The sequence below is a fragment of the Amblyomma americanum genome, chromosome 1, assembly GCF_052857255.1.
Source record: "Amblyomma americanum isolate KBUSLIRL-KWMA chromosome 1, ASM5285725v1, whole genome shotgun sequence".
Lineage (NCBI taxonomy): Eukaryota > Metazoa > Arthropoda > Arachnida > Ixodida > Ixodidae > Amblyomma > Amblyomma americanum.
In genome coordinates, this window is record NC_135497.1 from 277,957,700 (window position 1) to 277,985,302 (window position 27,603).

Here is a 27,603-nt window from a genome sequence, read left to right on the forward strand (position 1 = left end):
GAATCGCCGCAACCAGGATGGCGAGCCTTTGAATTGCGCCCTCGTGAGTCTAAAGGCACGCGCGATCTCTGCCGCTTTCACGCGGATGCATTCGGCAGTCACAGGCAGCGATCTTGTTCGCAGCGCAACGTTTCCTTCCTATTCTCGATACACTACGGTCTGCCCACGAAATGATGTTTTCTTCTGGTTGCTGCAAGTTGTAATACGCAGCTTCTGCCTCCGCCAGTACTGAATGCTCTTTTCGGATACTCCAAATTCGCGCTGTGCCGCCAGGTTCCCATGAGCTTCCTCGTACTCAATCGTGTTTTTCTTGAAGGCGACGGTAAATTGCCGCTAGCTTCCGCTTTGCATCTACTGAAACGCAAAATGGCGGCACTGCTGCTGATGGCGATGGTGATGGAGGCTGTTGACTTCAGCCACCCATTGTTGCAAGACTTCCGTATTTTTTCCGCCAATGACCGGTATATAAGACGGGGGTCGACTTTTCACCTTGGTTTTTTGAAAAAAAGTTCGACCTATATTCCGGTTTTTACGGTAGTCAGAGCCGTGCCATCACCAACAATTGATATAAGTAAAGATCCCAATATAGTAAAGATTTTTGCTGGTCCAAACTACTTTACTATAGAGGGGTTCTACTATATTCTGCTTTCAGGGGTATTTATGAGTCGTGTAACCGAACCTTGAAAGTGTTTCCCAGCACCTCGTCCCACTGGCGGCATATGGTTGCTTTTCCTCTGCTTTTATTAGTCCCCCATTAATGAAAAACAGCAAATTAAAAAAATACAGAGAGATCCCCTATGCTCCTTGGTTTTGGTGACTGTTGGCTTATGTTATGTACCAGAATTGAAGGTTATACATGAAGACCATTGGCTTAACTCAAGCTGCTTTTCAGGCACACTACTCTCAGACAAGGCTATACAGTACAAACATGAATGGCTTCATTTCAAAGGCTTCGACCAAATTTTTAACTAGTTTATATAGCTCAAATATAAGCATGTCAAAGACAAACATATCATATACCACCTCTATATTATAGTTACAGCTGCAGTCATGGCTATGTAATCTAGTCATGTGCAGCTGTACTAAGGCAGCTGTAAGTTTCTGTAAGTCCTATGCTAACTAAAACCACATCTGCTACTATGATCATAGGCTCAAAGCCAAAGAACTAGTAAATTGAAAATTGAGAAGGATGTTGACTGCATATCACTGTTCATGAGTACTTTCAGAATCACAACCCAGCAAAGTAGAAGTGACCACAAATAACTCTAGTTGCCCAAGATTATTGACCCTAATAAGAAAGCAAAATATTACAGTTTCCACTTCATGAGAAAGCATAAATAAAAGTATTAGTACAGTAAAAGCTCGTTAATTCGAACTTGAAGGTGACTGGAAAATTGTTCGAATTAAGCAAAGTTCAAATTATCGAATGGGCGCTAGGATGAGCGGTTATAGAACCCCACCGCGCAGGCAGAACCCGAAGCAGTCGCATCTAGACTCATTATCACGAACTAAGCGCTACTACACGTTTGTGGCGGGCATATTCTGAGAATTAAGTTCATCCGGCCCTAGTGGCAAATGAAATAAACTGATCGGCCAGTTATGCGCCAGAAACAAGTACTGGAATGCATTCGCGTGAGCAGCTAGCTTTAGTGCTGGAATATAGGATGCTATTTATGCTCCAAAACATGTTTATTTGCGGGGAAGGGGTGTCAAAATTAAAAGTAATCGGCGAAGTGCATTTGCTTGTGTTTCTTCTGCCGAGACTCCATCAGCATCCTCTGCAGCTTTTGCCCGAAGCTCTTGTGCAACGTGAGAGTACTCACTGACAGAGAAGTGCGTGCTGCAACATCGAGCGCTGACACTACTTTATGTGCACTTGGCAGTGGCACAGTCTCATCGCCACCGTCGGACTTATGACTGTCGGCTGTTCTCACTGCATGTGAGCCCTGCGACGTCTGCTGGGAGCATGCAGCCTCAATTATATCGGTGTCACTCAACGTCCCCAACATCTCCATGCTGCTGTCCACGTAGCTCGCACTCGCGGCACCAACAAAAGCCATCATCGCCCGAACCACCATACTACGTTGTTTACACCACGCGGTTGCGACCCAGCGACCGCAGCACAACGAAAACCTGGAACGGCTCGCGCCTAAGCATCATCGGCGCGGGCGAGTGCTCCGTCAGCGAAAACCTGCTACAGCATGCGCCGGAACATGGGTCCCGTGAGCCTCATGCACCCGGCTTTTTTTTTTGTTTTGTTTTCCATTGTTTTAAATCTGGTAAATTTGGAGCGTGTTATACTTGCTATGGGTCAACTTCTATCTACGAGGAGCGGTGTCAGCCAGTGGCTCCTAGTTCGAATTAACCGTAGCAGATGCTGACTTGTTCGAATTATCGCGAGTTTTCCCCCATTGAAATACACAGGGCTGTGCCGGGACCCGGGCGTCAGTTCGAATTAACCGCAAGTTCGAATTAACCGAGTTCGAATTAACGAGCTTTTACTGTAATTCAATCATGCATGTGATTTATCAAAGACAGAAGTGCCCAGAACATGTGAGTGGCAACTGAAGCCCATAGCTCTGTTATTAGCAGATGGAACAAGACCATACTCATGGAGGTAGAAGCCAAACTCACGTGCTGTAATGTGTGGTGAAGAACTGAGGTGATCATTTAAAAATGTAGCACCTATGTGCCTATATCACTTTTTGCACTTCCTGGAGACTTTTCTCCTTGACAGTGCATTACAAATTACAGAGAGTTTCTGTGAAGTAAGAATTTCACTGAGAGTTAGTGCATCTTTTGTGCCCTTCCAGTTTGGCCTAACCTTCTTTGCACTGCAGTGCACATAAGTCTAAAGAAATTGCACAATACAGCTGACAAAAATCTTATCTCAAAATCTTACTTGGTAATCCTTCACGAAATCAAATAGTTAATTACCAACTGAAAAATATTAAAGCTTATCCCAACCTGACGTTTGTTGCAACATGTCAACATATTAAGTAAACACAAGGTGGGAAGTTTAACGAGAGAGACTTCATGATTAATGGATTTTTATGTGCCACCACAGCACTACAGGCTACGATCAAGATGTGCCATAGTGGAGGACTCTGTATCAGTTTCAATCATCTGGAATTCTTTAACAAGCATCAAAACCCCGTTACAAAGTTGTTTCTGTTCCGATTCCACTGAAACCTAGCTGCTGAGGAATATAATCTGCTAACTTGTACTCAGCAGACAAAAGCCACAGCCACTGGGCCACCATGGCAGGTGAACATATAGGACAAATTGCCGGGCTAGTTGGTAATGATCCATTCTTGTTGACAGCGCGTTAAAGCACAGGGACAGAAGAAACGTCGTCCTCTGTGTTTCTTCTGTCCCTGTGCTTTAACGCGCTGTCAACAAGAAAGGTGAACATATGTTCATCTTGACATTTAAACATAGTTTTATTCATCCAAATAGTACTAGAAACAGTTTAGGGAATCATAATTACCCCTAAATCAGGAATACAGAAGCTGAGGAAAAAAACAGGAAGAAATTGCAAGATGACAAAAAGTCACAAAGCCTGCAAGAAATCCAAAAGAGAAATAAACAGCCAGCCTAGCATGTCTTACCTCTGAGAGGAAAAGGTCCATGACGCGGCATGCTAGGGTGTGCGGCAAGCAGGATGTGAACAGAGTGAGGAACCACGAGGAGGCATACATTGATGTATGAAAGCTCTGAGCCTGGAAGTGCATGTGGATCTCTGGCACCAGCTCCTGCACATGGGGTAGCATACACAAGAAGCAAGTAAATAGGCAACCTGCACTACCCAGGCAGCATTGCAAGTATTCCACAGCATACCAAAAACTTCTACTGACCGCAAGGCCACATTCTTGACCATGAAAGATCTCTGCCTGACTCGTAATGCTCCATGTTGTCCTGCACCCCACATAACCTAGCCTGTCAAAAACATGCTACACGTAGCTTCAGCTGAGTGTAGACATTCGTGTTAGAGATATGCTCGGGCAGACAGCAATTTAAAAGCTCTGTGCATCCTGGCAAAAGCTTCTTCCTCCACTTGTTAGGTCATGAGTTATGGTGCTACTACCGGCATGGAACCATTAAGCACAAGTATCCGATAGGTGTGCATGATGAACTAAACTTAAAATTTCAGTTCACACACTCCACACGATATACTCAATGGACCATGGATATTTGCGCAGCATCCAATTTTTCACCGCATGTCCTATGCCAAAACGTAGACGTCCTTTCTATGCCAGAGGAAAATCCATAAACAGAACTCCATATCGGACTTCTGGATGATACAAGAAATATGTACAAGCTTAAAAGAAACTTGACTCCAAAGAACTCATGCTTCTTTGGTGCTATCGAACAATCTATCCCTTCACCATTGCCTCTACACTTTTTCATCCTTAAACAATGCTTTTCACGACAGGTGTTTTTCACGACAGGTGGTTCAATTTATGACATAAAGCAAAATGCAGTGGGCTCGTAAGCCAGGCACATGAAATAAAAAGGACTGCAGAGCAACCCAGGAATTTGATATACATAGCAACAAAAATACTGGTTGATGTTTCTTCTTTATTCAACGCGGACAGCTCTCAACCACAGTGCTCTACAGAACACTTAGTAATAGCACTGTGCATTCTCCCTTCTGCTTCCTGTTAGTGCTCATGACAATAAGGTCGTAGCCCTAGACTACATCCCAATAAAGTAAGTCATACAGAACACAAGACACATTACTAAGTTGGTGCTTCCAGAATGACAAGTTTAACTGACAGCGCTTCAGCAAGACAACTCATAGCCGCAAGCTTCCAGTGAGGAGTCAACAGGAGTTCCAAGCAGCAATGAGCAGTAAAATGTCCATCACTTTACTACCCACCTGTACAAGGCACTCCAACTGGTACATGCAGAGCCCCAGTTCTGCCATGCTGGGCTTATATATCTCACGCAGACGATAATCTTGCATCATGCGCACCAGCACCGTGAATGTCTCCTCCTCAGGCATCTGCACAATGGTTGCACAGAAACAAAGGAATTGGTGAGCCTGTGCAAGCCAACAGCCAAGTGGAGAGCAACTATGGAATTATGAAAGCATGCTAAACGTTTTTTGGGTGCCTCGATGCATGCTCGCTATGACCCCCTCCCCCGTCCTCTGACGTGCACAAAGACACGAGAGCATCCTGAAGCACCCTTTTGTAGCAAACATCAGCAGCTATAAAGTGCGGCAAAACAAACGTACATTACATGTGGAATTTATCAAGCTCTTTATGTGCTTGCGCAAGAGCGAGGACAAAACTCTGTTGTCACTCTGTGCAGCCTCGCAGCAAGCACCCAACTGAAACAGCAGCGCCGTGGTGCTGCCCCGCTGCAGCTCCTGCCATCGGAGCCATGTATTTTTAAAAACAGTTGTAGATCCCTGATTATATTAACATGCTGCCAAGAGTGTAAGCTGAATGACTCTCTATTAGTCACGAATAATATTCAAATAGTTTGGCAGTACAAAATACATCTCCTCCCACTCTATTTCTCGCGATGTGTGTTGCCACCACCAAGAGTCGCTCGGCTGACAGGTCCCCCTGCTTGGCTGTTTGCAATGTAACCACAGAGAAGTGCTGCAGTATTGCATTCAGGTGCCAGAGGTGAAACTCAAAAAGTAAAGGCCATACGGATATTGTCATAAAAACCAGCCATCAGGCAGCTTAAAAGGCTCACAACTCTCCATTTCAAAGACAGTAGCTTGGCAACACAGTGAGAAGGTATAGTGCACACACGATAAACATAATAAAATAATTAGCATAGTATCATGTGCAAAATATATTTTTCAGTTTTATAAATTCAGAGTTCACTCAAATAAAATGTGAAATAATCAAAATAAACAAACTGGTATCCATGCGGTCATGATGTATAGAAGCCCTCTTTACCACAATTCAAACAATGCACTAACACTTTCTGCAGTACTCCACGTCTTGTCATATACCGTATTTACTCGAATGTAACGCGAGTTTTTTTACTGAAAGTAGAAAGGAAATGTCACCCCACGCGTTACAATCGAATACTAGGTTTAAAAACGCTATCAAGAGCACCAAACACACACTATTAAAATCATTTCATGTGTCAAACGTGCACACTATTAAAATCATTTCATGTGTCAAACGTGTGCGTTGATCGTACTGGTCATTCGAAATCACGCACTCCAACTCGCCGGTCAACCAGTACGCGAACCACAGGTCACAACTACTAGGGCAAAGCGCCAACCTAATCGCAAACGCAAAAAAAATAAACAACGCCAGTGAGAACAAGCCAACAAGAGTCGACGCCTGCTAGAGTCACTGGCACGATGAGAGGGCGCCACCTCTTGATGAATGCTCGCAACCTGTAGCGAGGTTGTGTGGCCTCCGTGACCGCAAAATGAAACAGCCATCTCGGAGGCACCGAGCGCTCGCAATCGCCGCCAAGACGCCACCAAAGGAGCGAGCGATCCCACCGCCATCTGTCTGTTAATCCTTGCAACTGATGCAAAAACGTGGCCACATGACTAACAGGCAGCAGGGCATGGAGCAGCGCGCTTTGTTCGCTCTTTCTCCAGTTTGGTGCCAGTGCATGTAGTTGTGCGTTCCGTGCTTCAAGTCTTAGGCCTATCCCCATCAAACGGTCGAGTTGTCTTCAAGCGGAATGGTGTGCTCACGCACTCAGTATACAGCTGGCTTCAAGCGCAACGCTATTCTGCTTGCTGAGAAAGTGGGAAATTCAGCGACTGCAAGACGTCTGGACGTCAACAAATCAATGATCAGGGGATGGAGGAAACATCGCGAGGAATTGTTTAACTGCAACAGCCTGTGAAAAGGCTTTCGGGGGCCCAAGAAAGGCCGCTTCCCGGAGTTGGAGCGTCGCCTTGCACAGTTCATTAGCGAGCAACGTTTCCGACTACTTGGAGTAAGCATTGAAATGCTTAAGTGCAAAGCACAGGAGCTTGCGCGGGACACGGGTTTGACCCAAAACCAGTTTAAGGCATCACGAGGCTGGGTGCAGACGTTTATGCGAATGGCCGGGTTCTCCCTTCGACGCACGACTTCTATTTGCCAGAAGCTGCCCGGGGACTTCGAATCAAAACTTCGAGAGTTCCAGCGCTACGTCATCGATCTTCGTCGCTCTACCAACATGCCACTTGGACATATTGGCAATGCCGACCAGACCCCCGTGTATCTGGACATGCCTATGTCCAGAACAGTGCACAAGTCTGGTGAGCACGAAGTTCGCCTTAGAAGCACAGGCAACGAAAAAAATCGGATTACCGTTATGCTGGCATGTTTGGCTGACGGCCGCAAGCTCCCTCCATTCATCATTTTTCACCAGAAGACGATCCCGAAGGAAACTTTCTCGAAAGGCGTTATCGTGCGCTGTCACGAAAAAGGTTGGATGGACTCGAATCTTGTCATAGATTGGATTCAAAGCGTGTGGGACCGAAGGCCAGGCGCATTGCTGCATCCGGAAGCAATATTGGTCCTGGACTCTTTCCGAGGTCACCTGACACCCGGCGTCAAATAAAAGCTACAGCGTGACCGAACGCATCTCGTTATACCGGGTGGCATGACCTCCATTCTCCAGCCTCTGGACGTTTGCAAGAACAAGCCCTTCAAGGATCGCTTGCGACAATTATACTGGGAGTGGACTGAAAGCAGATCAACAACAACACCTGCAGGTAGGCTGAAATGCCCAAGCGCGACTACCATTGCCTACTGGGTTTCAGCAGCCTGGTACTGGCTGCCTCATGATTTGGGCTACCGCGCATTTAAGAAATGCTCAATTTCAAAAGCTCTAGACAGAAGCGACGACGACCTGCTGTGGGAGGCAGCTAGTGACAAAGAAGAGTCAATCTGTGATGATGACAGTGACGGCGACAACTGCCGTGAGGATGAGGGTGTATAGGAACGCCTGTTTCGCTTGTATTTCAATAAAGTTGTCTTTGACCCTCAGAACTGTGCGATGTCGGTTCCTCGCGTCACATTCGGGTTCTTTCGGTTTTTCTGTCGCACGCCCGAAGTCTACCCTCGCGTTACAATCGTAGTTTTTTTTTTCCCCTTTTCACACCCGAAAAGTCGACCCTCGTGTTACAATCGTGGTCGTGTTACATTCGAGTAAATACGGTACTAACGTGGTTATTATATTTTTTTTTTCTTATTGTACAGAGTGGATAATTATTTTCCATTATCATTTAAGATTTAAACCTGGCACTTGTACTGTAACTGTACAGTTGACAGACACCAACTACATGACTGGTTTTTCGCATCATGCCACTTCTTCACAAAAACACGGAATATTTAATGTTAACATGCTCAATGGAGTACAATAGACATTGCTCAGCGTGGTAGGCAAAACAGTCACCTCCTCACAGCATGGTACAGCAAATGTTGCTCTAACTGCAAGCAAGGCGGCTGCGTTGGCTTTTTCCGCAGAAAACCAATGAACCAGCACAAAACTGCCTTAACAGCAAAAATATGAGCATGAGAAGTGCACAGAATTGCTCCTAGAAACACGCCTTCATTCTTTATCGTTTCAGACAATTGGAAAGATGAGCCCAAATGCATGGCTCAAGTGAACACACCTGGAGGAGCAAAAGGCCGACGATGAAGGCACTCCCCTGGCAGTAGCCCACCTCCCGGTCATGGAGGGAGTAAGCCTTCATGACATTGAAAAGGCCCTCCTGCCCAGGGCCATCCTTGTCGCGGAAGAACTCGTGCTCAGGGTAGGTGCGTGCAATGTCACGCCGGATCACCTTCTCACAGGGGGAACTTGCCTTGAGGTACTCGGCATATTGCTCACGAGCCGCACAAGCGGGTGCATTGCAGAGCAGCTGCCATGCAATAGCCCGAAAGTGCTGTGGGATACCTTTGCGTACTTGCTCCTGCACAAGTAGAAAGTGTAATTTTAATAGAAAGAGAACCGTTCCCTTGACACACATGAAAAGCAGGACACATGAAGTGCAATAATGATGTGACAGAAGAAAGGCAAAGAAGTTAAGGAAAAGAATGTCAGCAATGAACAGAAACAATGCACATGAACAACAAATAAAATTAAGATAAAAAAATTCACAGATAACGGCAACCTGTTCAACTTTTTCTGTTTACCGGGGGTACACAGAAGCCCTGACAACCAAAAGGTACCCATTAGAACCAGTTCAATTCCAAATGGTTCGAATTTGCTTTCAATTTGTTCTAACTGTGCTTTCGGAAGTTTCAAATCGGCCCTTTTGACTGATTCACATTTTTCAAAATCTTCAACCTGAGAGTAGTGGGAATTTTCAGAGGACTATCACAGCAGAGTCTCAGTTCCACCAAGATTAAACAGAGGTACCCAGATGCTCCACTAACTGTAGTTGTAACACTGTTACAAACACAGAGCAAGTGTCAAACGACAAAGCAGCTTAGTGCTGACTATCACCAGCTCACAACACAACAAAAGTAGACTTCCTCACTCGGGCCTCAGCATAAATTTTCAGCAGTTCTGCTCTTCATCCTGAACTAAATGCTGAGGTTAAATTGCTCTCTATGTCCAAAAAGTTAAATGTATCCAATCAAAACCACTCTTGTCATGAATCAATGTACAGTTTTGGCTATACTGTAGCTATAACCCACAAAGAACTTTTACTAACAAGCTCTAATGCTCATGTCCCATAGGCACTTTGAAAGCCCTTCAACCAATAGTCATTAAATGAATAGCTAAATGCAAATTGCTACATCAATAGCTTAACGAATGAATACAGCAGCAATTAACAACACCACAGGAAAGTACATCTGCATTGCAAAGCACTAATGAAATCATTACATTCAACAAATTATTTTAGAATTTTTAAGCACAGCTAATTACAGCAGTGGTATATAAAAAAAAAAGGTTATTTTGCAGAAACAAATGTGGCCAAGTAAAAGAAACTGCGACGAGCACCATCTAAATTTTGTCACAGTTATGAAAAAGCATATCTGGCAATTAAGTGCAGCTACAGCGTGTCTAAAGTGTGTCATTAGTTTTAAAAATAATTACTGTAAAGAAAAAAAAACATTCTATTTTTAGTAAACTCTTCAGACTAAAGTTAGGGCTGATCGCTTACATATGCGCAAGACCAATGATGGTCACTGGTGGCGATACATTTTGCTTGGTGTAAGATTATTTAACCTTGAAGAATGTTGGCTCTATTGCCTCATGAAAGCCCCCATGTGGAACAGGCATTGAGCAATTTATTTTCTGTGCACTACCACTTTTGCAGCCCCTCCTTTTCATCAGGAGCTGAGCTATCACTAGTCTCATTAAAAATCATCTTGAAGCTGGGCAAATAAAGGTATTACTGAATGTGCCCAAACAGTCATAGTCATCACTATCATAACTTAGACAGTGCTCTACAACATGAATACATGTTGAGCTATTTGTCGCTTACTCAGTAGGGCTTTAAAGGCAGGTAACAATGAGCCAGTACCATGCATGCACCAGAAGGTGCCCAAAAGCAACTGTAAAATAGAGAATAGTGAAAAAAATTTGTTTCATCAACGTGCCTGCAGTAACTGCAGATTTATAATTGACTTTAAGAATTCACAAACATGGCAGCCAATACGATATTGAATCGCTTATTTGTGCCCTCACACGATTTGCACACTCCTGAATTATTACCCGGATTAATAAAAAAAAAACTTTTAACGGCATATTTTACGCTCCATGCTGCGAGAGACCACAAGCATGCATGTGGCTGCGTGCAAAGCAGGAGTAGGAAGATGGGCCCAGCCGCGTCGCCGTGTGCAGCTGTGAAAGGTGCGAGTAGCGAGGGGATGGAAAAACTGTGTGCCGTTTATCCAGCTTGCTCGCACAGGCAGTCGCTTTCCAAGATGAACAGTTGCGAGAGCAAACTCCTAATAACCTAATGCACACGCCGGAATCCAAAACTACCAAAGCGTTTGTTGTTCGGTTTGCCGCTAGTCAGCCTGGCCGCACATGAGGGCACTGTTTTATCGCCTTTTATCTCCATTTGCCTCTGACTGGTGGCTTTGCGATTGTATTGCTGCGCATCTATTGCTTTGAGTTGCACACGTGCCGTCAGCCATCCCACGGGGAACTACATAACGTGGGGCCGGGCGGGAGGGGGGCATGCGTCTTATATTTGGAGCAAACTTTCCTTCAGTGGGGAACAGCGAAGAGTGCGAGTTACGGGGTACAAGTATAGGCGGCAATGTACAGAGCATATTGTGCATTATGACCTTTGTATAGAGTTATTTAAACGTGTTCTCAAAAACTTCGCGTAATTTGCACACCCAATTTTTGAAGCCTTAATTTAAAGAAAAAGTGCACAAACTACACGAGTAAATACGACATATTTTTCTGCACTTAAATGGCAGCATACAGCTCTGACTGGGCAGTGGTGCAAGTCACTTAAGCAAATCAGACAAACCTTGACATAGGCATTTTTCTTCTTGATGTATGTATCCCATTCATTGACCATTCTTCCCCACAGGACCCAGGCATCCTCTGAGTCATCATCTAGGGCAGTGCTCTGCTGGCTTGCACCTGATGCCACTGACACCTGGCTAGTGTCTGAAGATTTTCTTGAGTGTGTTGAGGTCAGCGAGTTCAGGGACTTGGAGTCCGATTCCAAGAGCCTGGGTAAACAGAGCAGAGGCATTCTTTTAAAGTGAGCCCCATCTATCTTATCACACATACTGCAACTAGCTCAAACCTGCTGTATAAGCACACAAATTACAGCAGAGACGAAACAGCGAGCAAGTCCTACTGCACATCCTTATATTAGCTCTCACATAGTCACCGAAATGTTCAATATGATACAATGAAATTTCAAATTTAATGCCACTATTCTTCTGGTTTGAGCCACTGGTGAATGTAAAATAGTACTAAAAGCCATGACGTTGATTAGGTCTACCTCATTCTTTACTCCTCTTATTATTCACAAAGGTAAAAAAGGGGGGGGAAACAATGCATAGTGAACAGCTACCATATCCAGGCATACATTGAGCCAATGCCCACTGGCAACAAAAAGTTATCAGAACCACCATAGCCACGATAATGGCAACGTGACATGTTGAAAACTTCACAGACTGTTTCTCAGTGATTATGAGTTTGTGCCTTCCCTTTATACGGGATGCCTGTGAAATACAGCTGCATTGTCTTGTAACACAAATTTCCATGAATGAAGAACATTAGTTTAGATATATAAACTGCAAGGTTACTTCTGCACTTCATGCTGATTTTCACTGCATGAGTAACAGTTTAGCAGTAGAACCAGAAAAATACTACAAGGCCCATAAAAAAAAAGTCTATGACAATTTCCCAAGTGGCAACAAGAGAATGACATGCACAGCAAAGACGTACCTTCCAGCCATATATGTGCAAGCCATATTTTTAAAAAAGTGCAGTCAATGATAGCACGAGCAACCACGTAGAAATTTTTAGAGAACACTGCTACTTTAGGCAATGAGGATTCAAGCCTAATAACCAGATGCTCAGAAAAGGAAAATTCCATCTATGTAAACATATATTTGTCAGTAAGAAAAACACACCACAAGTTATTGCAGTAATGCCCAAAACAATGCTCAGTCACATAGCTTTCCTTTCAAATCACATGTAATATCCGACACCTGGAACCTCTGAGAGGTATTCTAAATAAATACATAAATAGAGAAACAACTTCTACTTACTCATCACCAGCCTGACTACGCCCACTGCAGGACAAAGGCCTCTCCCATGTCTCTCCAATTAACCCTGTCCTGTGCCAGCTGCTGCCACCTTATCCGACAAACTTCTTAAACTCATCCAGCCACCTAACTTTCTGCTGCCCCCTGCTACGCCTCCTTCTCTTGAATCCAGTCCATTACTCTTAAGGACCATCGGTTATCTTGCCTTCGCATTACATGCCCTGCCCAAAGCCATTTCTTCTTCTTTATTTTGACTAGGATGTCATTAACCCGCGTTTGGTCCCTGACCCACTCTGCCCTCTTCCTGTCTCTTAACGTTACACCTATCATTTTTATTTTTGCCCCATAGGCAAGTACCGGTAATATACAGCTGTTATACACTTTTCTCTTGAGCGATATTCGTAAACTGCCATTCATGGTCGGAGAGCATCTGCCAAATGCGCTCTACCCCATTCTTATTCTTCTAGTTATTTCCCTCTCATGATTCGGATCTGCGGCCACTCTACCTGCCCTAAGTAGACGTATTCCCTTACAACTTCCAGCATCTCACCACCAGTTGTGAACTGCTGTTCCCTTCCAAGACTATTAAGCATTACTTTGGTCTTCTGCATATTAATTTTTAGACCCACAGTACTGCTCTGCCTGTATTAACTCGCTGTTCATGTTTTGAATTTCAACTCCTGAGTGATTTAGCAAGGCAATGCCAACAGCGAATCGTAGATTACTAAGGTATTCTCCATTAACTCTTATCCCCAACTGTTCCCAATCCAGGCCTCTGAATACCTTCTGTAAACAGGCAGTGAACAGCATAGGCGAGATCATGTCTCCCTGTGTGACACCCTTTCCTATTGGAATTTTATAGCTGACTTTGTGGACGACTATGGTAGCTGTGCACTTACTACAGATATCTTTCAGTAGTTTTACATAAGGTTCTTCTACACCCTGATTCCGTAATGCCTGCACGACTTCTGAAGTTTTGACTGAGTCAAATGCTTTCTCGCAATCTATAAAGGCTATATATAGCCTTATTCAGTGCATATTTAATTTTCTGCACAGTGCTTAAAAAGTGTAACGGGACTTGAGAGCATCGTTTGTGCCCTCTGAACCCTTTTTCTAGCTTACTATACCAGCATTAACACGCTTGCACTTATCATACCGACAGCTCAAAATACAGCATCCTTAGAACGTGTGAAGCCACATAAAACTTCAGGACAACAAGTGCAAAACAAGACCTGAACCAAAAAGCCCTGCGCACCTATTCTGCTCTTCAAGCCGTGCAAGCAACTCCATATCGGCCTTGCTGACAGGTGTCGAAACGACTGGGGTAGGTGCATCCACTGGGGTTGCACTAGTCACTGAGGGTTGGCCAGGGAGGGCTTGTGGAGATGGGCCCTCGGTACTGTTGCCGTTGGTAGTAGCAAGGTTGAGGGTGTTGGGGTGGTTGTGGTTAGCGTCGCCCCCTTGAAGAGAGCAGGGCTTCACCTCAGCCTCACTCATAGGCCCCTCGGGGTGGCTTGACCCATCCACACTCAGGATGGGCTCCCTGAAAATGGGAGAAAAAAAACATCTGCGCTTCAGCTACATTTGGCCCATAATATACGAAGCCTGAGACTGCTATAAATGTAAACATACCAGTACAATACAACTAAAAAAAAACAGCAGTTAGCAATGATGGGCCATGGTTTTTGGTACCCTGTATTTCCTGTACGAAATCAGCTTTTTAATGTTGAACTTTATCAAACAAGCAAAAGCATCAAAATTTTTGAGCTCGTAATTTTGACTTGCGATTAACTCCTTGTTTAGGCAACAAGAGCTTCAACAACGGACAACTTTTCTGTCAGAGAGGAATTGTGTATGACGGCTCCGAATGTGGGTGGAGCTTCACTGCAGGCTTAAGCTGCATCCGATGATGAGTCATTTTTGAGCACCATATGTTTCTTGACCCCCTACACTATGCTCCTTGCCGTTCACCTTGCACACACACCACAAGACAGTACAAGAACTCGTAAGAGGACTCTAACCTGCCAACAGGGTCAAACAAGAACAGTACAGTCAGACAGGAGGTGTGCATAATGTTACACCAGCAGGTGTACTGGCAAATATATATTATTCAATGAAGAAGATTTATCGCTCCTATCAGTTCATTGGAAACAGAACATGGTAGCAAATAAGGAAAAACTAAGCTTCAGGTGTAAAATTAAAACTATGCTGCGACATGCTTTTTTGAGGGGGGGGGTGGGGGGGGGGGGGGGGGGTATGCAAGTTCTAGTGCAAACTTTTCAATAGGCAAATCCAGATAATAGAATAATAACTAATGCATATAGTGCATATTTTCAGGCTTGTTATTCAGGATAGTGATCCTATTTTGGGCAAGCTATAGCGTGCGTCCTATGCCTCCAACAGATCCACAGCAATAAAAGATGCCAACTCGCGCCACTGCACAGCATGCGCCGGCGGTACACCAAAGTGGTGGCGACGCGACGTCAACAAAAGCGGCCTACGCGACCTCTGGCGGACGGCAGCGCACAGTCGCACTCGGCGCTCACCCGTCGGCGACGCGTAGTGCGCGCAGGCTGCTGAGCACTTCAGGGGACACGTTGTGTGGAGAGAACTGCGCAATATCCGGCCGCCGACTACTGTCGAAACGCCGCCGCTGTTCAGCGTCGTTCGTTGTCAACTCGGGTGCCGACGTGGCCTCTCCTCCGGGACCCGCCCGCCGGGCCGCCACTGGGGCAGAGGCGCCTGCGTCGGTCACAGCGCGCGTCTTGGAAAACGAGCGCGCTGCCGCTGCTTCCGCGCACTGCTCCTGAAGCAGCTCGACCGTCCTGGCAGCGAGTCTGAGAGCGTTCACGGACACCAGCCGGAACTTCTCCAGTGGGCTGCCGCGGGCTCCTCCGGCTGCCGAGTCGCACGTCTTCTCGCTTCCGCCTCTTTGCATCTCTCGCAGCTGGGCGCCGATCTTCTTCCGAACCGTTGTCGTCCAACAACCAAGGACGAAGCGTCTACCGTCGGTCGATGATGCACTTCTGGAAGGGCTGAGGTCTTTCTCGCTGACTAGACCGCCGGCACGACACGAAGTAGCTGCAAGACCCACGCGGACGGACCCGTTTCGAGACGGCAGCCTTGGGTAGGCATACAGGACACGACATGTTCCTCCACAAGCTCCAACCCACTCATTTGGAGGAACACTAGCATGTCACAGAAGCGAGCGCTCTCGTGCGGCCAAACCATGGCGATTCCGTTTCACGAGCAAGCGTGATTTAAAACCTCGCCAATCGCGCAGCCCATGCGTTGAAAGGTACGCACCCTGTCAATTCTCTCGTTCCATTGAGCTGGCTCTAGCTCAGCGAGGCACTGCCCCATCTCTGCGAAAATTACGCTGACCGCAGCGTGCACCGACTCGGGCAATGTTTGTATACAACACCCGACCGGAAGCGAAGTGATGATGATGATGTCGTCAGGCTGAACGGCACGTACCCACGGCAGAGGATTGGCCAGGGTGCATTGCTGATGCTGAAACGGTGGCAGTTATTTTTTTTCCTTCTTTTTTTTGTCGGCCAAGCTTCAGGGGATCCGCGCGACGAATATGCAAACAACAGGACGACGGAGAAGACTACACCAGCGAACAGTTCAAGACTTGTTTGGAAATGCATCACGGTCCTCCAGCTACATTCAAAGACCACGTGCAGTCATTACAGAAGATGAAGATGGTACGGTCGAAAAGTGTTCGGAAGATGGTACGGTCGAAAAGTGTTCGGAAGATGAATGGGAAGAAGTGCAGGCAGACAATGAATTTACGACCTTTTTTCTTTCTTTTTTTAACCAAGTGATTTGTTTCCCATTTTGCCCTCTCCCATCATTTTTTCCCCGCCATTATTCAGTCCTCTCACTTTACTGAAACAAACGGGTATTGTGTGGCATATCCGAGTAAGAGAAGACAAAAATTGCCTCAATAAAACTTTCAGAAATGAAAGGCAATAAACCGTACTACGTCACCTGCCATTGTTTGTATTTTTACTTGGATCACCTCGAGGCGAAATTAACGAGTGTTTTCTGGCTCAAAACGCACTCTTTGCAACTTTAGCATATTTTGCCTCGATGTAAGCAGTTTCATCACCTGTAACATTTGTTATAGGTACTAGACATCTAGAAAAACAAAACGGTTATTTCAGAATTTCCGAATGCAAGTTCATATTTACAAGAAAAACAGCAAAAACGGTACATTTTCATACTTTTTTTCGATTTTAAAAACATTTATGCCACATAAAGCTGCATGCTCTGAATTATATCGAAAGCCAGAATCTGTGCAAACGTCAATGAAAAATGTTGTGAAGTGTTTTCTAAAAATTTGAGTTTTTTTTATTAATTATTGAGCAGTCCCTGGTTTCTCGCCTTTTCTAAATATTCAAATTGCCCTCCCCTCACGAACAATTTTTTTTCGGCAAAAATATTTCAGGCTTTGAGGATAAGTTTCCATGAATTTTTTTGAACAAATTGGAGATGGTCGAGCGCAACGTCTGGGACGTTTGGCGTGGAATGACACAGCTGTAAGCGACACGCGCCGATGAGTGTACGACGCAAAGAGGTACAATTGCAGCGTCCAAACGATGCAGTCGCTACAGGCGTTCGCTGTCTGTAGTGCGCCCACTGAGCGGAGTTAAGCACACAGGTAGCGAAAATTAACGAGCTTATTAAGAAAAAGAGGGCCCGCATGACCACTGAGTGGGGAAAGGCAAAAGGAATTGGAATTCGGTGCGACCATAGTCACAGTTTTCATAATCAGAAAGAACCGTGTCGGGAGCAGTGGGAGGAAGTGCTTTCCAGCCACAATCCAGCCTTCCAACGAAGGCTGGTACAACATGCTGTGAAAGCTGCCAGATCCAATGGGGCCCTGGAATAGGGGCTCCACTCGCTGAAAAGGGCAAAGACATCGCAAGATGAAGACGACGTCTGCACTCTGAAGTGTATAGAAACTAGAGCAATAATGTTTATCCTATTCTATCGGTGCGACCTTCTCCTTGAGCATCTTGGTAGATCCGTGTACTGATTTCCTCGCGTTGCCACCACATTATAAGGCAAAGCTCCATAGCCTCGTGAGTGTTTCGCCCGGCACGTTGTTGGGAGTTACACGGGAAAATACAACACACTGCATAAGCAGTACAGTGCTGATCGCCGGTTATATATTTCAGAATATATTAATATATATATATATATATATATAATATATATATATATATATATATATATATATATATATATATATTATATATATATATATATATATATAAACCCATGAAACTAATCGCATCACCACTGCTTGGCCAACAAAAGCTACACCAACCACAACGGATATTTTATGTTTGCAGCGACACTTGTACGAAGGGCTTCCTTCGGGGCCTGTGGACGTCCGCTGTCGGCGTATACTATAGATATACTATGATGCTTTGCATCCAAGCACCCACGAGTTTTTCTTCTCGCGGGCTAGTTGGTGCGCATCGCTCATCTTCAAAACTGCGCGAAAAAAACGAAGACCTCCTCGAAGTCCTCGTTATTTTTTCGCGCAGTTTCGCGCAGATCCATTGGAGTATCCAAGCGCTCCCGCGTTGTCCTTGCAAGGCCAAGAGTATGATACGTAATTGACAAAAATCGTGTTTCCAATATCCTTGGCACTGATCATGCGGTGCTGCCGCGAAAAAAGAAATTGTAAGGGGGGAGGTGGGGTGAGCCGCGTGCTCTTACAACTTTCACGCTACTCCCTGTGTTGGCCGCTGCTGAGAGGTCACAGCGCGAGACGTGTCCACTGAACGAAGACGCATGCTGCGAGTTTCGAGGGTCCTTTATGTTTTTTCTGAGTACATCTGTAGTCTGCAGGCGCGCAGTCTGCAGGAGACGAGACGGTTCCTCCAAGAAGCCGCTCTGCAACGCGGCCAGCAGCAAGATGGACGGTGGAACGAGCGCACATGCACGAGGAGGCCAGCGCGTTGGTATTTTTCGTCGCCCGCGCCGACCGACGGGGGCTCGACGCGTCAGTGACCGCCGGCACTGTCGGCGACGGGCATCGTTTTCCGAAGGCGAAATCGGGAACATCGAAAGTCAACCTACATTCGCACGGCTCCCCGCCTTCTCGCAAACAACTGCGCCCGCCAAGATGCTTCTGAGATGCCTGACGCATGTCCCGCGTTTATTGACTTTTTTTTTCTTTTTCGAAGTGCGCAGCACGGAGTTGCCTCGATTTCGGAGCGGGCCTGCGCATGGCGCTCCTGACCCACCATGAGCCGCAGTTAGGCGGGCAAACGTGGGCGCGACCGTGTCGCCGCACGAGTGGCACACCGTGCAAGCGGCGGTCGATAGGACGAACCCCATGAACACCTGCGCGTTCGATAAGACTCGCCCACGACTGAGTCCGACACGATCCCTACTACGCGGACGGATTCATCGGTTCTGCATTCAGTGACCCGTCGACTGACTGGCTCATACTGTTCATGGTTCAATCGCCGACTGAACCAGTGGCTGGTACGTACGTCGACGCAACGATATCGACCAGGCGGCGGGCTTCAACCGGGTGAGCGAATTGATCCGTTCATCGACGCGTCCAAGGGCGGCCATAGACCAGCGCCAATCGCATAAACTCCGCCAACACAACGCGAGCGAACGTGTACCGTGCAAACCGGAAGCCGAAAAGCGCAAACAACGAGAACACGAAATTCGCGGGGATCGACTGGGCATCGCGGGCACAGCAAAAAACGAAGTCGCGAGCCAGCAGCGCTGCACCTGTGCAACGCTCCTGTGCAACGCTGCGCACAGGCCGCGTCAAAGCCCTTCCCCATTCGCGCTTCAAGTGCAATGCCATAGGGCCACGTGGCAGGCGTCGCAGCGTCCTCATAGCAACCTCGGGTGCCTACGCTGCAGGGGTTTCGAGACAACGCGCGCGGCGCCCTCACCGCCCTTTCTCCTCCGTCGTCCCGGCATACAACCCCCCCCCTCCCCCCCCCCCCCCCCCCCCCCCCCGCAAGGACTTTTTTTTCCGTTGTTTTCTGGCCGTATTTTGATCGAAACGCCGCGCCGGACTGACTGTTCCTTCGTCTCGCTACGGCAATCTCCAGCACAAAAAAGATCGAAGAGCTTTGGTGTTCGAAACATCAAGGCCGCACGAAAGCCAACGCAGGCGCTGGTGACCCACTGAACGACAGGTGAGCTAAAAAGGACCGGCCGAACGTTTCACGCAAGATGGCGATTCCGCTCCGGGTTTTCCTCTACTGCGCCTGCTACGACACCACACTGTGCGTCGGGCCTCGAAGCAATATGCCGGCAGACCAGGTGTCTGAGGAAAAAATACCTCGCACCAACGAAGTTCAGATGAAGTGGACATCATTCTTACGGCACAGTTGAAACGCCCCGCCAGAACGGAGAGGCGTTTGCAACGCCTCCATCTAATTGACCCTCTCACCTCAGCGTTTTTGTTTCTTTGTTGTTGTTGTTTTTTTTGCCGGGCTTTCGTGCAGTTTTTTTTTTTTTCGGGGTTTAGTTCACAGCACTCTCCGTCATTTCGCTCCCTCAGTGCGAAAAAAAATGTCAGTTTGGTAACGGTGATACGGTGATGAGCCCCAACAGCGGTGCCAACAATTCCAGCAGCGAGTGAAGACGAGTACAAGTATATGGTCCAGGCCGCAGCCGTGCTACCCGGAGCCTTCCTCCACGGAAGCGTGCTTGCCAACGCAACAGCTTCGCCGGTGCGTCGCTGAAGCGAGTTCCTAGTTTCAACTTCGGCGCACAGGGTTCCCAGATAGCAGGTCGCTCAATGGAGGTTTGTAGCCCATCGTGAGTAATGCACGCATCAGCCTTTAAATTTCGAAATTTCCCTTCTCGTCGCCGCTGCAGCGCAAGGAATTGTGGGGCCGCACACAGGAGGAACCGCGTGCTTGCCGTGGCTTGAGTGCTCTCTTCTGCCGCGTGTTTCCAGTTCCTCCCGTGTGCGAGCCCCCACAATTCCTTGCGCTGCAGCGGCGACGAGAAGGGAAATTTCGAAAATGTAAAGGCTGATACGTACATTATCCACGATGGCCTATAAACCTCTCAATAAATGAGCGCCCCAACTGCAATGGTCAAAAAAGTTATCTAGAAGATGTCAGTTAAACTGTCTGCTGGTTAACACGCCTTAGCTGCATTCTGATGCCCCACCACAGCCGACAATGCTATCCCGAAGAAAGCGCTCTTCTAATCCAAAAAGCCTGTATTTAAAGTTGCTACCAGTCTTAGGTAAAACACCATGACACGCGCGGCAGTGGAGGGCTATGGATTAATTTCGACCACCGTCGGCTCTTCGACGCGCACATCTTGCATTTAACACCCATAAAAATGAATCGCCGGGCCAGGGATTCGAACCACCCTCCTTGCCATTGAGCCACCGCGGCAGGTGCTGTGCGAATCGGTCCGACCGCCAATGCAAGCAAGCACTCCTCAATGCACAGTACACACTTGCCCTCGAGCCCTCGCGGGATGCGCACGCGTTGGGCATCAAAACCGCTCTTCCAAAATTCAGCGCCCGACCCGCCGGAAATCAAGGTCTTCTTGCAGGTGCCAATCACAGCTCTCAGCGCGGCGCGCGCTCCAACCGCCGTGGGGACGGAGCGCCGACGGGCTCAGCCAGCGAGCTGAACGCGCGCGGCAGCTCAACGCGGGCTGTCAAAAGGCGACCTGTCGGGCTCTCGGGCTGTCCGGCCAACACCCTCTAAATACACAAGAGGGTGTTGGTCCGGCGCGGCCGCGATTACCATACACCGCCGAGGGGCCCGGTCTGCTATTCATAGACGTTCTTTTTTGCGTTCTCCCCTGCACGCACACCGCAGAGAAGACGACTCTTATCTGGCAGCCCTTTCCGCGAACGCGCAGCCGGGTCGCGATCAGGCGAAAGAAGGAAACCGGCCCCGCAACGGACGACGGGGCCACGCTGACCGAGCGAGCAGCTGCCGCTGTCGCTGCTCCCTAATCAATCGCGTTCGGCGCCGCCGCCAAGTCGTGCCGGCCGTTCGATACGCGTGGCGAAAACGGCGTCCAACGCGCACGGGGGGGCGGCCGGCTGTGTGCGCGCCGCTCGGGGTCATCATGCAAAGCGGGACAGGACTGCGAGCGAACGCACCGGCTCTCGCGCGGTTTTTTCGCCCATTTCTTCGCGCTGCCTCCCGCTGACCCCCTTTCCATAATTCATGGCGCTATTTTGGCCAGCCTCCCCGGGGCAGCTGAGCTCGAGCGTTGTACTACCGCCCCGCGAGTGGGCAAAAGGCGTCGAGAGCGAAGCAGACGCTATGCCGACCACAGCAAAAGGGCGCCTTGCACATGACCATTTGACTTGATGGCTCAGACAACACGACATCGCGCCTCGTAGCGAGCGAAATGAATCGAGAATTCGTTGCAGCGTTTATGCAGCTTACAGTTGCAGCTTTCGTTCAGTGTTACTTCAGGCTTTGGAACCTTCACATCAACCCATTCACCTCTTTCTTTTTTTTTCCTCGCGCGTACTTCCATATGGTTTAAGCAAGGCAAAATATATATGCTTCATTGCGCCATACTGTACGCACATGCATAACGCATCGGGCGCGATACGGCACACAGACACAGGCGAAACGAAGTGATGCGGCGACAGCAGCATTCATTCATTACACCCGCTCGTTCATTAACTAGTTCCTTCGCCGCCACATTCCTGCGTGACAAAGTGAGGCTCACGACGGACAGGGAATACGGCCGGCGACGTGAGCAACAGAGACACCTAAACAAAAAGGGCAAGCCAAAGGGGGCCAAGCGAACAGCCCCATTAAACAATGACGGAAAAGGCCAGGCTCGCTTAGTTACAGCTCTAACGACACGCCACGAAACAGCTCCAGTTACAACGAGCCCTGGGAACTCATTCCATTTACTAATGGTGCGCGGCAGCCTTTCCCAAAGCAGCCACGCAGTACGCAACGCCACCCATTATGCGGACAAGGTATATACGCGCGTCAAACACGTCGCATGAAGTGTCCCAATTCGCTCGAGGTCGCTACTTCCTGAGGTCAACCTAATTGGCTATAAGTCACGCCTTCAAGGGTGCAGTTAAAATTACTCAACCCTCAAATAGGCTCAAGCAAAGTGAAGCACTGCGATCAAGGTTGCAACTTCGAAGCACAAGATATACAAGCGCTCGCACTAAGATATACCTATACACCAGAAGAATAGCACATGCTAGAATAATGAGAGGTCCTGCTCTCTGTTTCACAGGACCACTGCTCAAGGTGGGCTAATACAAATACTTTCAAGAAGTCACTCACAAATCAACCGGATCGAGACTGCACCCGCTCGAGCGTGCTGGCAAGCAGCCGCTGCGCCGACCTCGCAACACAAGATCACAAAACAAGCGCCGCCGAGATGATGCGAAGGACTCGCTCCTTCCATAATCGCATTAGCAATTTCGAGTCGTGCCCTGATCCAAACCACCTTCACTACACACCTGGCGGACTTCCCCTTTTCGATTCGGTCTTGAACCCTCCTGTTCCAACTGCCCTGCTCCCAATGCAAATCCAGAACAGTGTCTTTTCTCCCGCCCTGCCACCCTGCCTGCACTATTCATGCGCCCTCCCTTCAAAAAAGCTTCAACAACATACAGCCTTTTACCCACAAAAAACGATGACTGGGGATTTCTTATGACGCTGTACGCCTGTTCTGTAATTCAAACTGTGCAGCCGCCAGCAGCGCTTAAAAGCTTAAATGAACAATCACCTACACCTCTAAGCGAGCTGGCGACAGCCGACAGCGCTACCTGTCTTATTGTCGACAACCGTGTGTAACATTTTTAAGAAATTTAATTTAAGCCACCAGGAATGCCCTGCATACCTCGAAGGCCGATAAAAACGCCTACACACAAGACGGAAAAATTAGGTTTCGACGTTGCGAACTACGTCGACCAGACACGCGCCCGGCAGGTCAGATTCGTTTCCAACTATTTAACCACGCACAGCTCGCTTGTAGGAGGCAATCCAGGCTATCATTTCTGTAAACTAATGCGCCAGAGTGAAGCTATGTACTGACTACTTCAGCATAGGGGCTCCGATGATGCGACGAAGAGAGGCTGTGTGTTCTGGATGATGGCGGTTTCGTACACTATATATAGCGAGATTTAGAATAGGGTGACCCTATGCCCCTAACCGACAGCGTCACTAGCTCTATTCTAAAGCTCGCTGTTATATAGAGAGTCTGCACAGCGCGTTCCGCTACGCGATCCTTCCATGAGGCGCCCCCTGCCCATGCGCGCTTCCACTAGGCGCCTAAAGTGTATGCGCATATGTCCCCGAGGAACCAGGCGCCGGCGCACGCCTGACATTGCCCAGGCGCAGGTTGGTCCCCGTGTGAGCAAATAACGGCATATATAGCTATAGTGTACTAGGTTAATCTAGTACACTATAGTACAGCAGACCGCGCATCATGCTGCTCTAAAGCTCTCCTTTATTCACGGGCGCCGTAACCGTGACGGCAGCGGTCAGCCGATCAAATCAGTCATGTTGATTGTGCCCTGTAGCGTTAGACAACGTTGCACGGTGACAACAAAGAGTTCCACAGGTGGTAAGAGCAGGTGCACTCAAGCGACGTCTCGTATCAGACTGGCTTTGCAAGGCAGCCGTAACAAAAAATAAAAGTGCCTGAAAAAGCAAGGGCCGCCCGTTCACCGCAGAAGATGCATGTGCCGGCAAGATCGGTCGGCAGAATAATGGGGCAGCAGCTTCCACCACCAGCCTGTCACAGTACGGGCATGCATATGTATGGCGTCGTGATATGCATACGGGTGCTATTCGCATCGGTTGCATGCGCAGTTTTGATAATGGGCGGTAAAGAGCCCGCGCGCTGAGACAGAGGTGCGTGTCCTGTTTCATTTTTGTAGCGATACCTACATTACGGTAGCTTTCCGAACCTTCGGCGTGGCGGCGCTACAACCCTGTGGCTGCGCCGCCACGCTGCCACGTGGTTGGTCACGTGGTGCGGAGCAGCTGCCGGCGTCGTGGCTGATCACCTGGTTCGTCACGTGGTTGGTCACGTGACCTAGTTCCACTCGGCCAGCTGTAGCTATCGCGTCACTCCAGGCTTAACCAGAGCTAAACCACCGCCAATTTTTTTATCCCCCTCTCTTTTTTCAATTTTCATTTCCGGAACCAAGATGCCCTTCCTCGTCGGGGCAAAACGAAAACGACTTTAGCTGACTGCGCTATACCCTGTCTTCTATCATCGTCCTCGTAGTCACACTGTCTTTCGTTTGCCACGTATAGTCAACATCGTGGTTAATGGAAACGCGGAACAAGCGTAGCCGAAGGAGTGGAATGCGTGCACTCCCCGTGTGGCACGCACGCGACTACGACACTCCGAGCGTTGTTCCCTGTACAACGCGAACTGCACGCTACACCGCTCGATGCGCAACGCAGTGGGGCAGATGGGAACATCTCGCCGCTCCCCGCGCAAGCTCTTGGGGCCGCCGGCGCCATACCGCTGGTCGTCCATGCACAAGGGAGAGAGAGGGGCGGGGGGGGGGGGGGGGGTTGCCCGGTGAACGCTGCCGTGCCTTCCTCTTCCTGGGGGTCGCCCGACGCGATCAGGAGGGGGCAGCGTACCTTCCACTTGTGCACACAAGAAAGGCGGACGATGCGCTCACATCCGGGTTAGCGAATGGGATCAACGGCCCCGACGGAAAGAATTCCCTACGCTTATGGTTTCCAAGAACCGCACCGCCGGAGAGATGTCGTGAAAAGACAAACGAACCCGCACCCTTCGCCGAAAGAAGAAAGGAAACCGTAATGTCGATAACAAAGCGAAAGCCTCTTCCCCGCGGCCCGTTTTCTTCTGCGCGTGGGCCGTTGCCGGCTGCGTGCGCCCATCACCGTTCCGCCGCTTTGCCATTGCCAGCCATTACGGCAAACGACTCGAGCGCCGCCATTCCCGTGCAGCACGCGAAGGCGGTGTACACGGCGGCGAAGACTACGTGCCCCTCGTTTCCCATGTTGCGCGGGTATACATATATACACACATCCGTGTGAGCAGTGATGCTGCGAGCATGACGCCACACGGGCGCTATTATGACACTATACTCGCGGACAGCTTTTCGTGGCTATGCAGTGGAAGAAGCTACGAGCGCGCGCCGCCAGCTTAAACGCCTAGCTATCTCTCCCTCGGGAGAGGGTGATGAGGGAGCTCTTGTGAAAGCCTTGCGCCTCGCCCGCGTAGCTTCTACTGCATAGCCAGAAAAAGCTGTCCGCGAGTGTAGACTTCTTTGCCCCCTTTCCCCAGCCGTGTGCGCTAGGTGGAATCGCAAGCTTCGGTGGCTTATGCACTTGACCAAATAACACCTAAACTGAGAGATTCGCGTAAACTAACTGGTTGGTTGGAAGCTCCAAAGCAAATTGTGCACCGAGAATCCATACCCTGTGAGAGGAATGAAGCGTCCGTGTTCGACCTTTCAGCGGTAGCTTTCCCCGACACCGCAGCGCGGGAAGAATGTTTCCTTTTTTAAAGCGAAAGCTTTACTACTCCAGCCAGCGAGCCATTTCGGCTCGTCGCGCACTTCAGCCGTATGCCGTGTGCCGTGGCCGACGAACGACCTTGGGCCGCCGTTGCCTAGCAACGCCGCTGCCATCGCCGCTCGCTCCATCAAATGTGCTCCGCTGGGTTAGAGTGAGAGGAGGTGTCGCCTCGCGGGGGGTTATATATATATATATATATATATATATATATATATATATATATATATGCGCTTCGCCTCAGTGTATTGTAGTCGTTATGGATAGCGCGAAAGAGACGCAACGACAGAACGAAGCGAGGACGAGACAACGCGCTCAAGAGACGGCAGAAGAACGCGCCGCATGACTCGAGAAGCGTCGTAACGAAGATAAAGCTAGAAGCCGTGCCACGTCCCGGAGTGACACTTCAACTGCGGAAGAGACCGGTTTGAGTTCTAGGAAGTGTCCGAATTAGACGCTGTGCGTAGAGGACATGCCGAGGAAACGAAGCTTTCGCAATTCAACTAGGGTTAACCAGAGCTAAACCACAGCCAATTTTTTGACACTAGAAAGTCACTGGAGACACTAGAGTCTTGAGTCACAAGAGAGACGCTAGAGTGTTTTGACGCTAGACGGAGAGCGGAGACTTACCAGCTGCGCATGCGCAATGAATGGCGAGCGTCCCCTGCCGGCCACTGCGCATGCGCATAGGGCACCCGGCTGGCCTGGTATACGTCGCCGTTAGTAGGCCTAAAACTATGCGGTAAATACATATGTGTTACACATGCACAACCACCATATGCACGCGCGGGTGAGCGCTCGCATAGCGGAAAGTGGTCCGTCAGCAGGTTGCCTTATTTAACCTCATGCAACGCACCTGTTCCGCATTTCGGCACCGAAGATCACGCTCGCTTTTCATCATCCCCTTCCGACGTACTCATCTCCCCGTCAGATGCGTCGTTGGTCACGAATGATAAGCAACCGTTACACAGTGGCCTGCGCAAGCGTAACGCTAAACGTGGAATCGAGGCCTTGGGTCACAGTACGCGGCCCCGAAGAAAACACAAAGCGCAGCGAGTCTCTTTACCTCCTCCATTTCGGTGCGTTCCTATTTCTACGAGCAAGCCCGCGCCAGCAGTCACCAGGCGGAATGGCCCTGCAGCGAATGAGTTCGGAAATAATACTTCCGCGATCACGTTTTCCCTCCGTCTTTCTTTCCCACAGTCTTGCGCACACGCACTGTGTGGCCATCATCAGTCCCTTTTGATTCTCTTCACTTTTAGCGCTCGGGAAACCCGCCTTCGTTACTTTTCCCATCACGTCGCCGGATACGGGCGTAATTCAAAGGCGCTGCAAAGGCATGGCACGCCTTCGTGAATCGTTTTATCGACGCCCACCGGGAAAGT

At 48.6% G+C, this 27,603-nt stretch overlaps 1 protein-coding gene across 6 annotated transcripts in view; it reads right to left on the bottom strand.

Moving 5' to 3' along the window:
* The window catches only part of Evi5 (ecotropic viral integration site 5), a 227,066-nt gene that overhangs the window by 43,374 nt on the left and 156,089 nt on the right, over window positions 1-27,603 (bottom strand). For 4 of the 6 annotated variants that reach the window (XR_013311273.1, XR_013311272.1, XM_077649323.1 and 1 more), the window contains 5 exons: window positions 13,945-14,232; window positions 11,432-11,639; window positions 8,606-8,905; window positions 4,883-5,008; window positions 3,612-3,755 (listed from right to left, as the gene is read on the bottom strand). Coding sequence is in view for 3 of the 6 variants with exons in the window: in XM_077649321.1 (XP_077505447.1) it covers window positions 3,612-3,755; window positions 4,883-5,008; window positions 8,606-8,905; window positions 11,432-11,639; window positions 13,945-14,232 (1,066 nt within the window). In the remaining 3 variants the exon portion in view is untranslated. Of the gene's footprint in view, window positions 1-3,611; window positions 3,756-4,882; window positions 5,009-8,605; window positions 8,906-11,431; window positions 11,640-13,944; window positions 14,233-15,235; window positions 15,853-27,603 lie in introns of those variants that run through there. The other 2 variants (XR_013311271.1, XM_077649322.1) reach the window with 2 other exon arrangements.